Here is a 14814-nt window from a genome sequence, read left to right as displayed (position 1 = left end):
GCGGGCCGGGGCTGGCGGGGAGGGCCCGCTCTGGGGGCTCGCGGGCCGGAGGCTTGGCGGGCCAGACCCGAGTTGTGGGGTTCGGTCGGGGGCGGGTGGCTCGCGGGCCGGGACGCAGGTTGGATCCCACCAACAAGCCTCAATTCCGATCGGCGACTGGCCGTCCTGCCTTGAAGTCCCAGCCCCCTGTGTCCGCATAGCTTCTGAAAGGCCGTGTTTTATTCCCTATCCGGTACTTCAGCGTTGGTTTTAGCGAGAAGCCAGGGTGGTTCAGGTTGAATCGTGTGGTCCTCCGATTTAAACCATCATTCTGTCCGTGGGGACCGTTAGGCCATCCTTGGGAGGAAGGAAAGGATGAAGGGGGTTGCTCGTGGTTCGGGGCTCAGGTCCACCCACCTCTTCAGTGTAAGATAAGCAGCTTAAGAAATGGTACCGGCAGGTAGTAGGGTTTGTGTTGTTTTTTTAAGTTCAGGTTCCACTTGTACTAGCCGGTCATTCCAAACAGAGCTGGAAATTGACTTGTGGGTTAAGGAAAACACAAGCAGAGGGACACCGTCCCAGTCCATGCAGGGCTCCTGAGCAGGCGCTTGCCCTCCGTCCTGCGCCTGCCAGTGTGTGGATCTGCAGACCCTCCTTTGCATTTCAGAGAGCCGGGCCCAGACCGTAGGGCCCAGACCGTAAGCGCGCTGCTCACTTGCACAGCCAAGTGGGCAGCAGCTTTGGGGTCTTGCCTCAGGAGGGCCGCTACCCAGGCCTTGTTCTCCGGGCCCCTTGGAGTGATCCCCAGGGCCCGGGAGAAGCCCGCTGACCCACGACCTTTGTATTCTCTGAAGCAGAAGTTCAGTAAGCAAAAGGAGCATGTAAATAAGCTTTGGAGAGGGCTGTTCAAACATTTGGGAATGAATTTTTCAGCTCATTAGGACTGTTAAATCCTTCTATTCAGAAACATCTAGTGAGGTGCTGATTATCTTTCTTGTTCCTTACCATGATTTTACTGGGCAAGACATAGTCTCATGCTGTGTGTAACCAACCACTTTTTAAAAGTTCTGTAAGCTCTTTAAAATTCTACATCGACTGATTTTCTTTGAAACAGATGAACACATTAAGGGTTTAAATTTTCTGTCTCTTCCGTAAGATACAGTTGTATGGACTCTTTGCCTTAGGATCGTCCTTTTTCTAATTATCAAGCTACTTCCCCAGCACTGTATCTTACTCACAGCCTGGGATTTAGTCTCTGCAGTGGTTCTGAGTCCTCCTGAGGGGGGCTCAGATCTCCGTTCCTTGACTGACCCCAAACTGCTGAGTCATTGGCCATACAAAATTGCCAGCTTCTGAGTTAAAAGATTTGTTCCTGTGTTTTGCCTATTCTATAAAAAGATGGTTACATACTGAGTGGAAATTCGCGTGGAGGCTCCTCTGGGCTCTTCTGGAGTGTACGTGCTGCAGGGCACTAGCTCGGCCCCAGCCCTCGTGGGTGGAGTCGCTTGCGTCACCCCACGTGGGGCCGCACAGCTGCCCTGAGAAATGTGAATCCGGGCCTGGTTCCTGGCTGAGGCAGTGCTTGTCCCGTCTGTCCTGATTTGATTACCTCTTGTTTATATTTGAACCAAGTACTGAGCAAGCCTGGGTGAGCCCAGCCTGCAGACAACATCCTCCCTGAGGAGGCAAGAGCAGAACTGGTCTCTTTTTGCCCCCTGGTCCATTCTGTTTGAGCTGTTGTCTAGCAGGATACTGTGTGTGCTTTTCTATCCCCCTTAGACCTACACCTGCCTCTGTCCGGGTGGGAGAGGGAGCTGTGTGCCGATGGTGTCCGTATCACAGGGAGGGGCTTGCACCACTGACTTCCCGCGGGACCCCTGAGCATGAAGCCGAGCTGCTCGTGAGTGCCAGCCTTCAGTAAGGTGCCCGCCGCTTTGCTTCGAGACCGCCCCCTCCCCTCCATGCTTTCTCTGCAGCCAGCCCCACGGTTTGGTTGTCGCAGGCAGCCCACCGTGGGCAGAGGTGTCTGAAGAGAAAAACTGAATTTCTTTTGAAGGGAAACTGGAGGATCGAGAAGTTGGACAGTGAAGGGGTTTCAGCCACCTAGATCCTAGACCAACCCTCACATCTCACAGATGGTCACTGTGCGGCCCAGAGGCTAAGTGGAAAGGAGGGGAGGCGACCTGTACGATGAAGGGCCAGTGGGATGCTGGGAGCCTGAATGACAACATCTCCGACGGCCGGGGCCTGGTGCACCTCCCGAACCACCGGTGGAGGAAAAACCACCCCGTTGGGAACAGGGGTCCTGAGTGCTCCACCCCGTTTCGACACTGAAGTTCAAAGTTATGGGTTCATCAGGTCTCTTGTTCCTGTCTCACCTAACTTGAGAAGCTTTTGTTATTATTTTCTAAAACACTGTTTTATTTACTTATAAATAACGATTGTGTTTATAGAAAGCTTTTAGCACCTGCAATTTTGTAAATAAAACCCACCTCTCCCAGGGAAGAAGCCCGCTCCGGAACCAGCACCCCTCTGTTGACTTTCATCCTGCTGTCTGGAAGTTTCTTGGGATGCCTGCCGCTCCCCTCATCAGTGCTCTCTCCCACCCTGGCTGCCCAACATCGCCATTACAACTTTTTCAAAACATCCACGGGCTGGGATTCTGCATCAGCATTCCAGACCAGAATTTTCAGAGCGCTGGGCGGGCCTTCTCCACACCCGCCAGGGCCACGCAGTGGGTTGTGGCCTTCCTTGTGGGGCTGGAGACAAACACTTGCCTGGATGTGGAGCAGGCGCTGGGGCCAGGGAAGTCGCTGTCCTCTGTCACAGGGGAGGCAGGAGCTGTGCTGGGCACATCATGTGTAACTTGTGGAGAGATGGGACGTGGCCTTGCTCTGTGGGGGGGGAGACATCATGGAGAGGGATGTGAAGTTAGGAAGGAGGGCTTGCCTTGGGTCTGTAACACCACGGTCTATTTCTTTGATTATACCAAGTTACTTGATAAGTTGTGATTCTGAGGAAGCTTTCTGAGGTCACAAAGCCACCTTAATCCCCACCTTTATTGCTTAAAAAGATGAGTGATTTTAACGCTCGCATGATGTAGTTGGAGGAATAGCCAGTCCTGTGTTCCCTTGCCAGGAAGTACGCTTCCTGCTCAGTTGTTGCAGGTTAATAATAAAACACTCGTCCTGGTAAATCATTCTTGGAATACAGCTTTTGGACTCAAAGCTATAGACAGTCCAGAATGGGATTTTTTACTTTCTCAGGATGCTTAGGGCTTTTTAGGATGTGATTTTTAAAAAACATGAATTTGTCTCATTGGAGTCTTAAGTTGGCCCTTGTGATGTAACAGAAAATACGTACCTGCATCTCATAGTGTTACATGTTAATTATATGTTTATTTTTAAATTTTTTTGAAGATTTTATTTGTAAGTAATCTTTACACCCAACACGAAGTGTGACCTCAACAACCCCGAGATCAAGAGTTGCACACACTGACTGAGCCCCTAGGTGTTCCAGTTACATCTGCTTAAAAAAAATGTTTGTATGTGATCTTTTTCCCTTCTTGGCACAGAGCTCCAAAAACCCTTGGAATTTCTTGAGTGATACTAGTGGGTTATTGATCAAGAGCCCCTTTTGTGAGGGGCCCCTTTGGAACACGGTGTCTGGTAGTGAGGTGACTTGGGGGTGGGGTAAGAGGGCGGAGAGCCCCCTCAAGGGATGGGAGGGGCTGGAGATGGGCTAGAAAACCTTCACACAGCAAGGGTCAGTTGCGTTGAATGAGCCCCCTTCCTCAGCCGGTCCTGCGGGGCTTCCCCAGTGGGCTCTTCCTGAGTCGTATTCTGTCTGGTAACGGGTAGGTGGACGTAAAGTGCCCTCCTGAGTTCTGTGAGTCGTCCTAGGGAGTTACCGCCCCGGCCAGGTGTCGTAGGGCCCCTGACGGGTGGTCTGCAGCGGGAGCGTGAGGGGCCTGGACAGCCCGCGTCAGCTGCTCGAGAGCCGCCGTGCGCTGGGACTGCGTGTGCGGACCCGCTCCGGCTTGGGTGCTGGGGGGACTGAACCCCTGCACGACGCCCCCCCATTGCGTGTCACAAGTGGAGCCAGGCCCGGCGTCTGGGTGACAGGTGGAGCCTAGGAGGGTGGAACCGTGCCGAGCTGGTCTAGCTGGCCCAGTGGCCCCGGACTCCGCGCCAGAGCTTTCATCATGATGCCTCGGGGTCGGGTGGCACCGGAGGTGGTGGGTGGTGGTGGAGAGCCGGGCACCGTGTCAGGGACGCCGGGGTGTGGGACACCTGAGGCCCCTGCAGCCGCTGTGTGCCGCGGGGGTGCAGCCCGGGCCTCCTCGTGCGGGCCGGGCCAGCGTGAAGCACTTGAGACGAAGGAGAGAAGTCTTGTGCTAACCAGAGAGCTTGTGTGATCGTTTTGTTAGCTAACTGGGAGGCTGAGGGAAGCTGAGGGACAGGGTCTTTGATTTGCTTTTTTCTGATGGTGACCTATGCAAGCAACAACCGAGGGCAGGTCAGGACTGAAGAGATGCCCGCTTGGCGTGCTGGGAAGCTGGAGGCCTGCTGGTGCTTCGGTCCACGTGGTGGAGCGGAGTGGGGGGCTCCGTCCCTGCTGCCCGCACAGTGTTGGAGATCGCGTGGTGGTGTGCAGGGCCGTGCTGGTGTCTGCAGAGGGGCAGTTCTGGGTCACGATAGTTGTAAGACAGTTAGCTACGAACATGGCTCATTGCGTGTCTCTGGTCTCTGCATTTCTGTCCGTATAGGCCGCCTTCCCCCTGCCCGTCCCGCCGTAGGCCACCAGAGTGGCCTCTAACAGATGGAGCTGGAAATACATAGACCTGTGACAAAAACAGAAACTGTCTGTCTTGTGCTCGGAAACAGACCTGCACACGTCGCCAGCTTGATTACTGACAGGAAGTGCACGGCACGGGGGCGGGTAAGGGCAGTCTGGTCAGTGAGCGCGGGCAGCTGGCTGTCAGCAGGGAAAACCTCACCCGTTTGGGACCACGTGCACAGACTGAACCCAGGCTCATTAAACCCAGATCTGCGTGAGGGTCCCCACCAGACAGGTCTCCATGGCTACAGAGTAGGAAGAAATAGAAACTGTGAATTAAAATCGAAGACTTCTATTAGAACATGACCTTAAACCTGAAAAGGCAAGCCACAGGGAAAGTTACTTGCAGCATGTTCAGACGAAGAAAGGCTTGTGTCTTGAATATTGAACTCCTACAGAAAGAGTAAGAGATTTTTGAACAGCTAATTTATTAGTTCTTTCAGAGAGTGCGTGGAGGGGCAGAGCGAGAGCGAGAATCTCAGGGAGACTCTCCGCTGAGCATGGAGCCTGACACAGGGCTCGATCTAAGGACCCTGAGATTATGACCTGAGCCCAAACCAAGAGTGGACGCTCAACCGACTGAGCCACCCAGGCGCCCCTTGAACAGCTAATTTAAAAAGATGCTGTCCAAATGGCCAGTAAACATAGGAAAAGATGGCCAGTTCCATTGGAACTCAGAGAAATGTAAACCACACAAGACACCGTCACAGAATGGCTAAATTTAAAGACGGGTTTATTGGGAGGACCATACCTTGGTTCAGCTGTGTCAGAGGGCAGGCCTTTCCTAATACCACTGAATCTACACGTGCTACTATTTTTGGCTGCAGTCCTGCTCCTGGGTCTGTTGACAGAAACGAGAGTGTGGCCACCATGAAACATGAGCAGTTATGGGGGCGCCGGGGTGGCCCACTTGGCTAGGCGTCTGACTCTTGGTTTCAGCTCAGGTCATGGTCAGGGTCCCTCCGGGTGCACGCTGTCTCTGTCTTGCAAATAAATCAGCCTTAAAAAAACCTACCAGCAGTCAGAAGCACCAGTGGTTGCTGCCACGTACCTAACAGACGGACAGCTGGTGGCGGAGCCATCCGGTGCATGCTGGGCCGCAGCCCCAACACGCGGTGTGCTCTCCACGAGCACTTGGTGGGCCCCCAAGTCCAGCCCCATCGGGCGTTGCGGTTGGATCCCACCCCCCCAGCTGTGCCAAGCCTGCTGCTGGCAGTGCGCTCGGGATGTCTGCGTGTAGGGTCGCATCCACCCTTCGGGACGGGCCAGGACTGTTCCTGAGCCTCCCACCTGTCGGCCTCCCCAGACGCAGGCACAGCCGGCGTCTGCTGCTCCCCAACCAGTCCTTGCCGGGCCCCTGACTGGGGTGCTGACGTGTGTGTGAGGGGGGGTCCCTCTCCTAGCAAGCAGGCTTCCGCCGTGCAGCACGGCGCGCCCAGGGCAGTGTTTGAGGTCCAGCGGTGGGCTAGCCAGAGAGCAGCCTCGCTGAAGACGCAGGCTTCACTTGGGGGGCGTGGTGGTGGGTCGGGGGCGGTAGGTGCTAGGTTCTATTTTGGTAAGCAGATGATCTGGTGCCAAGACAGCTCTCTGAATCCACAAAATCTGGGTAGAAGCAGTTTGGGATGGATAGCAATTGTCAATTTTTAGTTCAAGTAAGAAGGCTGACTTCTTCCTGTGAAGATGTGGCTAATTGAATACGTGGGGGATGGCTTGTTCCGGTCAGTCACGGTCAGTGAGAAATTACCTTTGTTCTAGGCAGTGTGTGTTCTTCTGGCTTCGGAGGGAAGTAAATACAGAATAGCAGAGACGAGTTTTGTGGGGCCTCAGGATCAGAATGTGATGCTGGTGTGGAAATAAGTGGATAAGAGATAGTATAAACCTTTAAAAAAAACTTAAATCTCTTAAGCTCTTGTTGATGCCCTTTTTCTTCTAGAAGTTGAGTGGGAGAAAAGCATTGCGGTCTGTTGGACTCTGCTGGCCCAGCAGGTTACCAGGCACCACCTGTCTGGTGTCCAGGAATGGCAGGAGACCCGCAGAGGAGTGTCTGGGTGCCAGGGGCCGGCCTCGGGTCCCTGGGAGGGTGAGGCCAGGCCAGCCACTGGGATGCACCTGCCGGAGATGGGCGCCAGGGGTGTGTTTTGGCAAGTTTCAAGGAGTCGGCCTGTTGTGTGTCCCCGGCGCTTCTTAGACATGGAAGGGCGGGCTGGTGGTCTGTCAGGACTAGGCTCCGCAGTGGGCAGAAAATCCCAACGGTGCCCTTCTGTGTCTCCATCAGGCTCCTGGGTGGAATTGCACTTCAGCAATAACGGGAACGGGAGCAGCGTTCCAGCCTCTGTTTCTATTTATAACGGTGACCTGGAAAAAATACTGCTGGATGCCCAGCATGAGTCTGGACGGAGTAGCTCGAAGAGCTCTCACTGTGACAGGTGGGTAAATAAGCACATCTGTTCCGGTGCTGGTTCATCCTGCATGCGGGCCAAATCCCAGAGTGCCCCCCCCGCCCCGCCGGTTTGCGGGAGCCTGGCCCTCCGGTGGGAGGGATGGGGCCTGGTGTGTGGAAAAGCCGCGGGGACGTGGCGCGCAGCCAGTCCCCGTGCCTCTGCCCCGGCGCGTCCTGGTGAGCTGCAGACGACGGTGCAGCTGAGTCAGAAAGCAAAGGTCAGGTGCCCTCGGGCTGGGCCTCGGAGCTCAGAGCCGGTGAGAAGGGCCTGCCGAGTCCACCCCCCACCCCCCGGGACTGGCTCCCCTCCGCCCGCCAGGCTTGGCCAAAGGGGAGCAGGGATGGTGGGAGGGGAGACGTGGGTGCTGGCGCCCGTGCCTCCTTGCTGAGGAGCCGGGCCCGGGGGGCCTTCGCTTCTCATGACAAAGCATGTTAACATCCCGTGATTTCTCGCATTCCCTTCTGCGTGCCTACCAGCCCACCTCGCTCACAGACCCCCCAAGACACGACCCGAGCTTCGGAAATAGACACGCACAGCATCGGAGAGAAAAACAGCTCTCAGGTGGGCTGCGGCAGGTGCCGGTCTGTCCACATGGTGAACGTGGCCGGTGGGACTGAGGAGGGAAAAGTGTGTTTTTTGTACGGGGGTCTCTTGGCTTTTTCTAAAGCTGTGGGGTGGGGGCATCCCCCCCGCAGGCCTCACTGAGCTGAGCACAGCAAGTATGGGCTCTGCTTAGCACGTGTTGCGGGGCCTGCAGCCCGACGGGCCCCCGTGGCCGGTGGGGAGGGTCCCTGGGAGCCACTTTGTGGCCGGTCTCCGTCTTGGCTAGCGGTCAGCGGTGAGTGGGTTCTGGAGAGCCTGGCATGATGCACGGAGCCCCTCGGGGGCTCTGCCAAGTGTGGGGGTGGCGTGGACATGCCGCATTTGGCTGCCAGAGCCTCTGGCTTGCTAATGGCGCTTGCGTGGCTCAGTGTTAGGAGCAGACTGGCCACTTACTCAGTCGGAGGCCACCGTCCTACCATGTGCTCAAATGCTTCCTGGGTCTTACACGCCGGGGCTACGTTCCGTTGTCAGGGAGGCCTGTCTCTGAGAACCTGGGGCCCTCCGGTGCTGGGCTCTGAGGCCCTGGCCCCCCCAGGACCACCAGACCGGCGCACGTTGGGATGCATGGGCCAGGTTTCCTTTGGGTGTTTTCAGTGATGATGAGAACACGAATAGTTGACAACTTCTTTCCCGTATTTAAAAACCGCGTAGGAAGCGAGGTCTTGTGGTTGGTACCACTGATGCGCTGGATCCCTCTGGGCCTCCCTCCCACCCAGGCCCTCCAGGGGCCCGGATGGTAGCTGCAGGGCAGCTGGTTGGTTTTGTCTACTGCATTCTAGAGTAGCTTTTGCTGATTTTCAAAAGGAATTACATAATCTGGTTTAGTTTTTTTTTTAAAGATTTTATTTATTTGACAGAGACACAGCGAGAGAGGGAAGACAAGCAGGGGGAGTGGGAGAGGGAGAAGCAGGCTTCCCGCTGACCAGGGAGCAGGGAGCCTGACGCGGGGCTCGATCCCAGGACCCCGGGATCATGACCTGAGCCGAAGGCAGACGCTTAACTGACTGAGCCACCAAGGTGCCCCTGGTTCAGTTTTTTAAATGAAAACAAAACAAAACTACCTGTGATCCTCCTTTTTAAAGTTCCCTATAATTAGCGTGTTGTCTTAACGCGTTTTAGTTGTAGCTTGAAAACACAGGTGTGTGAGTTTTCGGTTCTTTCCCTCCCACTGAACACGAAATTGTCCTTTTCCAAAGACTGTGGCTTTGGCTGCCAATCCTGTAGCCACAGACGCATGGGGTCTGCAGATTGTCGTCTAATCTGAAAGCCCGCCCCGCGGTCAGCATCTGCGTGTGGACGCCGTGTCCTCACTGCTTCCTTAAGGGACCGTGTCGGCAGCCCCGCGTCTGTCTGGGAAGCAGGGACGTGAGCGGAGGCCACACCGGCCTGGTGACGCGTGTGCGGGGGGACGGGCGGTGCTTGGCGTGGCTGTGTTGAGTGTTCACGGTTCTGTCGTAGTCTGAGGAAGATTACATTGAGAGAAGGAAAGAAGTCGAGAGCATCTTGAAGAAAAACTCAGACTGGATTTGGGATTGGTCAAGTCGGCCGGAAAACATCCCCCCCAAGTGAGTGTCTTCGGTGGCGCGGGGGCTTCCTGGACGAGCAGACGGCTCACTGGCTTGTCTTCCTCCCTAGGGAGCTGCTGTTCAAGCACCCGAAGCGCACGGCCACGCTCAGCATGAGGAACACGAGCGTCATGAAGAAGGGGGGCATCTTCTCCGCGGAGTTCCTGAAAGTCTTCCTCCCGTCCCTGCTGCTCTCTCACCTGCTGGCCATCGGGTTGGGGTGAGTGAGGCCGCGCGTGGCCTGTGTCCCGATAGTCCTGAGTACGGGGAACTTGTCAACCCTTGTTCAGTTACAGATCGTAAGTCAGTTTGGGTAACGTGAGCATGTGGACAAGGCCCAGAATGTGGACCAGACCCTGGGAGGGCGCGGGTCCCCTTGCTGGCCGCACTGAGATCACATCTGCCTGGTGCTTCCTGGATGCCTGGCTTCCAGTCTGGGTCGTTGCGTGTTGGCGCGGACCCCAGGCTCACTCCTTCCGTTCTCACCCTGTGGACGGATGCTCTAAACTGTCCCTCCCGCTGCAGCTGGCTGGGCTCGGGGACCCGCCACACCTCCCACAGCGCAGCCCCGTTCCAGTTGCAGGGAAGCGAGCCCCATGTGTCTCTGGCATCTCGTACCGTGGGCCGGGCTTCCCGCAGCCTCTGTCGTGGTGTGTCATGGTGTGCCACGGTGTTGTGTGCGTGCAGCTTGCTGGACAGACCGGATTGTCTTCACGGGCATCTGACGGAGGCTGGCCTCCAGGGCCCCGAGGGAAGCAGGAGGAGACAGCCCCCCATTTTCCCAGATCCCGTGAATGGGGCTGTTCAAAGTCGTAGGGCAGGTGGGCGCTTCCTGGTCTTGCAAGGTTCCTCCTGGCCCACCAGCCCTGTGGGAAGTGAGCGCAAGGCTGCCTTCCCTGCCCCCCACCTCGGAGTCTCGGAGCTTCAGACCCTCGTTCTGGGAACTGTGCCTGGGATGTGGCTTCCCAATGGGCCAGAGGCTCCTGGACGTCAGTGTCCAATGTGAAAGTCCTCCACGGTCCTGGGCCAGACCCTGTCCCCTTTCCTGCTCGGAGTCACCAGCTTTATTCTGGCCCATGTGTCTCAGCCGGGCTTGGAATTTTTTCCAGAACTAGCAAGTTAGGTTCCGTGGGAGCAGGGCCTGGTGCAGGTTCAGTACCTGGCTTGGGCCTTCATTTCAGGGTAAATTTCTGCAGCCCGCTCCCACCTAGCGTCCCTGCCTTTCCCTGCCAGACTCGGAGCTTGCTGGTGGCCCGGACCCGTCAGGGCTGCCTGTGGTGGTTGGAATGAAGTCCACCCCAGCAGGATTTGTGGGCTCTTTTCTGCCCGAGGGCAGGGCTTTGTTACTCCGCCAAGGCCTTGGTGAGGTGGGTGGTGGTGCCCCGTGGCCGGCTCCCCAGCAGCGTGTCACTGCATGAACGCAGAGTCAGGCTGCGTCTTGCGAGCATTTGTGGTGGTTGGTGGCCGCCTCTGTATGGGTATGGAGCACAGTTGGGGTTTTTCGGAATTAGATTATAAAATACGTAATGACAAATCATGAAGCACTTGATAGATTTGTCACAGAGTTCTTAAAAGCGGGTCGAAGGTAGCCAGTCCCAACCACAGAAGCTCTAACCAAGCCCGAGCGGCCCTGTCTCTGCTAACTGCTGATTGCTTTTTCTGTGAAGGATCTACATCGGAAGGCGTCTGACAACTTCCACCAGCACCTTTTGATGAAGCGTTGGAAGCCGGCTCTCGCCCTGCAGCGGGGTTTCTGTCGGAGCTGGAGGCGGCGCGGGGCAAGGAGCTGCCTCAGGCTGGGGCAGCTGCGCCACTTGATGGGTCTGTCTGTTCTGTAAATGCTGCGTCCCTAATTGAGTAGAACGGAAGAAGAGTTAAAAAAACCATGCCAACTTGTAGTCCTACCTATGGGATCAATTAATAAGCATGTCCTACTGATTAACATCTACTGTAATAATTTGGTAGTAAAATTTGGATATTATAAATATCGAAGTATAAATAATTTTAACACTAGATATGACATGTAGTATTTTAACAAAAATTATCTGTAACCAGTTATTCAGTTTAAAATACTTTATATTTGAAAAGACTACATAAGGGGTTTACCCCAGATGAATTATTCGTGGCCTTACACACTGTCCCAGGAAATACTGTGTTTAAGCGGATGCAGGTCGTCATCACTGAAGACCGCGCTTAGCTCTGCAGTCGGTCACGCGGCGGAATCCGAGGGGCAGATGCAGACTCAGTCCTGCTCCAGCACGAAGCCGCGGGCCCTGCAGGGTGTTAACAGCTGCCCGGGCAGGTGGTCTTCTGTCCTGGGCACCTGCTAAGTATCTTTCCTCTCTTAGCTCTCTGGATTGCTGAACTTAGTCCTACTTTTTGTGTTCGGTTTTTGTGCTCTTAGAATCAGCTTCATTCTAAGCAAACCTGTGTCCACTTCCAAAGACTGGAAATAGAAAAAAATAAATCTTTGCCAAATCCTTCAGAGATGACTGTAGTCACATATGGTTTAAATGAAATGTCAAAAATCTTTTTGATTAAACCAGGCGTCGGCCTCGTTGTCACCATTACCTATTGGACAGCATATTTTAAAGCCTGCCTCTTGGACATCCTGTGTGTACCCCGTTGTGTTATCTGTTAACGTTTCCATCCTCATTCAGTTGTGTTAAAATAACATTCTAAGTTTTTAAAATTTCCATTTATATTTAAATGATTACTCTGGACCTAGCAGCAGATAGCTGCCTTATTGGGAGAAAGCTGGTTGAACGGCATCGGAATTCATGTAATCTCTCTAGAAAAGATAAAGATCCAAGTCATGTGGACATGCTGTGGTCAAGCCAATCCCTTGTGACTTGCAGTAGATGGATTTGCCTATTGTCAGAAACAAAGGGGCTCGTTCCTTTGCTGCTTCTGTCCCAAGGGCCCCGACGGTGGGGTGCACGGCCGAGCCAGGTCCGGCGTCTTTGGGATCTGCACCCCTCACGCATAGGGACTACCCTGTGCCTTCTGAACCATCGCCTGGGCGATTTGGGGCCCTCTGCAAGGCAGTTCCTTTGTCCCCCTCTTGGTGGCATTAGTGAGCACTGAACTGAGCAGAACTGGCTGGAAGTCCTCCAGAACTGTTAGGAAAGTGCTCTTCTGTGAGAGACCTGGGCTTTCTAGAGGCCCCCCCTCACACTCAGCATGGAGACGGACATTTGACTCTTTCAAGTGCTGTATTTGCATGGATCTCTGTGTGTGGTGGTCTTCCTTTTGGGTAGGATAATAGCCCTTTGTACTTTTCACTGTATTCACGGAATAGCAGGTTTACATGTTTGGATTATGGTAAATGACGTAAAACATGTAGTTGCGCTTCTGAATGCAGCTTCCTGATCCAGATACCTGCAGACTCTGGTGGGGCTCCGGAGGAAAATCAGGCATCACCTGGAAAACCACCTGCTGTTCCTTCTCACCGAGGACACACTTGTAGGGATCTACCCTAAAGATAAACGTGGGTCGAGTTGGAGACACCTGCAAGGAGTGTGGTCCCGTGTGCAGGCGGGTGGTGACTGCACCGTGGCGCTCCCTTGCTGGAGCCCAGTGCGGCTTAAAACGACCACGAGGGCTCAACAGACGGCTGGGGATTTCTGGGGTGTACTGGTTTCCCAACAGACAGGACCTGGAGTTGGTGGCAGGCAGCTTAGAGTGGCCACCACGTTTCTGATTGGTCGGTCTTCCCATCCGTTCCTCCCCAGGACTGGCCTGCTCCGCCCGCTGCATGTACTAGGGATTCCTAGTGCCGAAGGGAGAGGCCTACCTGGGGAGGGTGGTCCAGCTTCCGTATGGGCTTTCCAGTATCAGGCGAGCTGCCCAAACTGCAGACTGGTGAACAAAATAAAGTATTTGAAAAAAGAATATACATGGTGTGCTATCATTGCAAAAAAGAGCCAAAGAACACAACTGCTCACTTGTGGAAAAAGAAACTCCGAATACAGGAATGTGGGAGACTGGCTGCCGCCAGGGGTGGGGGGTGGCAGCTAGGGGGCGTGGGAAGTAGGCAGGAGAAGGAAGGCGTGTGCCTTTTTCATGATGGACTCAGAACCACAGCAATGCTTCGAAGCCAAAATCCATAATCGAAGCCAATGTTTTCAAGGGAATTCAAAATGCAACGCAAGTAGGGAAACACTACAAGTAAAGGAGGGCACGCTGGTGGGGCAGGGGAGGTGGACAAAGCAAAAGGAGTAGAGGGTGGGCCAGAGCCAGCGGTGGATTGTCACGGGGGGTTTCTGCATTAGCTCACAGTCTGAAACACCTAGACAATCATGGCCATCCATACTAGTGTGTGTGCAAACACGAAGGTTTCTAGCTTTGTCCACAGGACCTAATGAGCAATGCCAAGTCAACAGAAGGCTGGCTGGTCCTGGATCTGGTTCCTCACGCTATTCTTCAGTGATTTCAGGACAAGGGGTGGGAGTCAGGAAGGGCTCAAAAGCCAAGGTGAAGGAACCCACAGTGGCCCAAAGTGGGACAGGCAAGGAGCAAAGCCGCTACAGTGATGGACGTTGACCCAGAGACTCGCGGGCATCCCCGAGTCCACGCTGACAGCAGATGGGAGAAAGGCATAGTTCTTCCTCAACTCCAGCTGCGTACAGAGGGGCTGACGGGATGACTGACCATCAGGCAAACACAGCTGCCGAATCGTGGATGCTGGAGTGAGTGGGTAAAGGTGTGATGAAGAGCAGGAGGCCTCCCCATGGGAGAGTAATCACAAAGTGAAAACTCTGGAGCTTGACGGTGAAGAAGCCGCGTGGAGCCAGAATAAACCCATGCGCACACGGTCAATGACCCAACGAGAAAGGCGGCCAGAGCCCGTGGTGGGGAGGACTGTCTACTGCGGAGATCTGGACCCCTGTGCTACCGCAGAGCACGATGCAGGGCGCCTGGCTGGCTCTGTGGGTGGTGCATGTGATTCTTGATCTCGGGGTTGAGAGTTCAAGCCCCACATGGGGCATAGAGATGGCTTTAAAATCTTGGGGTGCTGGAGTGGCCGGCTCTTCATTTGGGCTCAGATCATGATCCTCAGGGTCATGAGATGGAGCCCTGCATCAGGTTCTGCACTCAGCAGAAAGTCTGCTTGAGATTCTTTCTCCCTCTTCCTCTGCCCCTGCTTGCATGCTAAAGTAATTTTTTAAAAAAGATTTTATTTGAGAGAGCACAAGTGAGGGAAGGGGAAGAAGGAGAGGGAGAAGCAGGCTCCCCACAGAGCAGGGAGCCCGACATGGGGCTTGATCCCGGGACCCCAGGATCATGACCTGAGCCGAAGGCAGATGCTTAACTGACTGAGCCACCCAGGCATCCCTAAAATAAATCTTTAAAATAAGATAAAAATCTTCAAAAAAATTGTTAAA

The 14814-nt window shown here is 54.6% G+C and overlaps 1 protein-coding gene across 2 annotated transcripts; it reads left to right on the top strand.

Moving 5' to 3' along the window:
* The first annotated feature begins 795 nt into the window (after nucleotides 1–795).
* Nucleotides 796–13321, top strand: BNIP3 (BCL2 interacting protein 3). Of its 2 annotated transcripts, XM_034986367.1 has the most exons (7): nucleotides 796–1879; nucleotides 2036–2337; nucleotides 7094–7244; nucleotides 7736–7820; nucleotides 9321–9427; nucleotides 9498–9647; nucleotides 11095–13321. In XM_034986367.1, exons 2-7 carry the CDS (start codon nucleotides 2325–2327, stop codon nucleotides 11138–11140), a joined length of 552 nt encoding a protein of 183 aa, XP_034842258.1. In that variant the 5' UTR covers nucleotides 796–1879; nucleotides 2036–2324; the 3' UTR covers nucleotides 11141–13321. The 2 variants fall into 2 exon arrangements, with proteins under 2 accessions (XP_034842258.1, XP_034842266.1); XM_034986375.1 differs by lacking the exon at nucleotides 796–1879 and having other exon boundaries at nucleotides 1921–2337.
* The last annotated feature ends 1493 nt before the right edge of the window (nucleotides 13322–14814 follow it).

This window comes from Mirounga leonina, unplaced genomic scaffold (genome assembly GCF_011800145.1).
Source record: "Mirounga leonina isolate KUSES-001 unplaced genomic scaffold, KU_Mleo_1.0 Mir_114, whole genome shotgun sequence".
Classification (NCBI taxonomy): domain Eukaryota; kingdom Metazoa; phylum Chordata; class Mammalia; order Carnivora; family Phocidae; genus Mirounga; species Mirounga leonina.
This window is presented reverse-complemented; position numbering and strand designations above follow the sequence as displayed.

What these genes read in the sequence shown, in the direction of transcription:
- BNIP3 (XM_034986367.1), top strand. An exon ending in GAGAGAAAAACAGCTCTCAG is followed by an intron (nt 7,821 to 9,320) that starts GTGGGCTGCGGC and finishes GTTCTGTCGTAG; the next exon opens with TCTGAGGAAGATTACATTGA. An exon ending in CCGGAAAACATCCCCCCCAA is followed by an intron (nt 9,428 to 9,497) that starts GTGAGTGTCTTC and finishes CTTCCTCCCTAG; the next exon opens with GGAGCTGCTGTTCAAGCACC.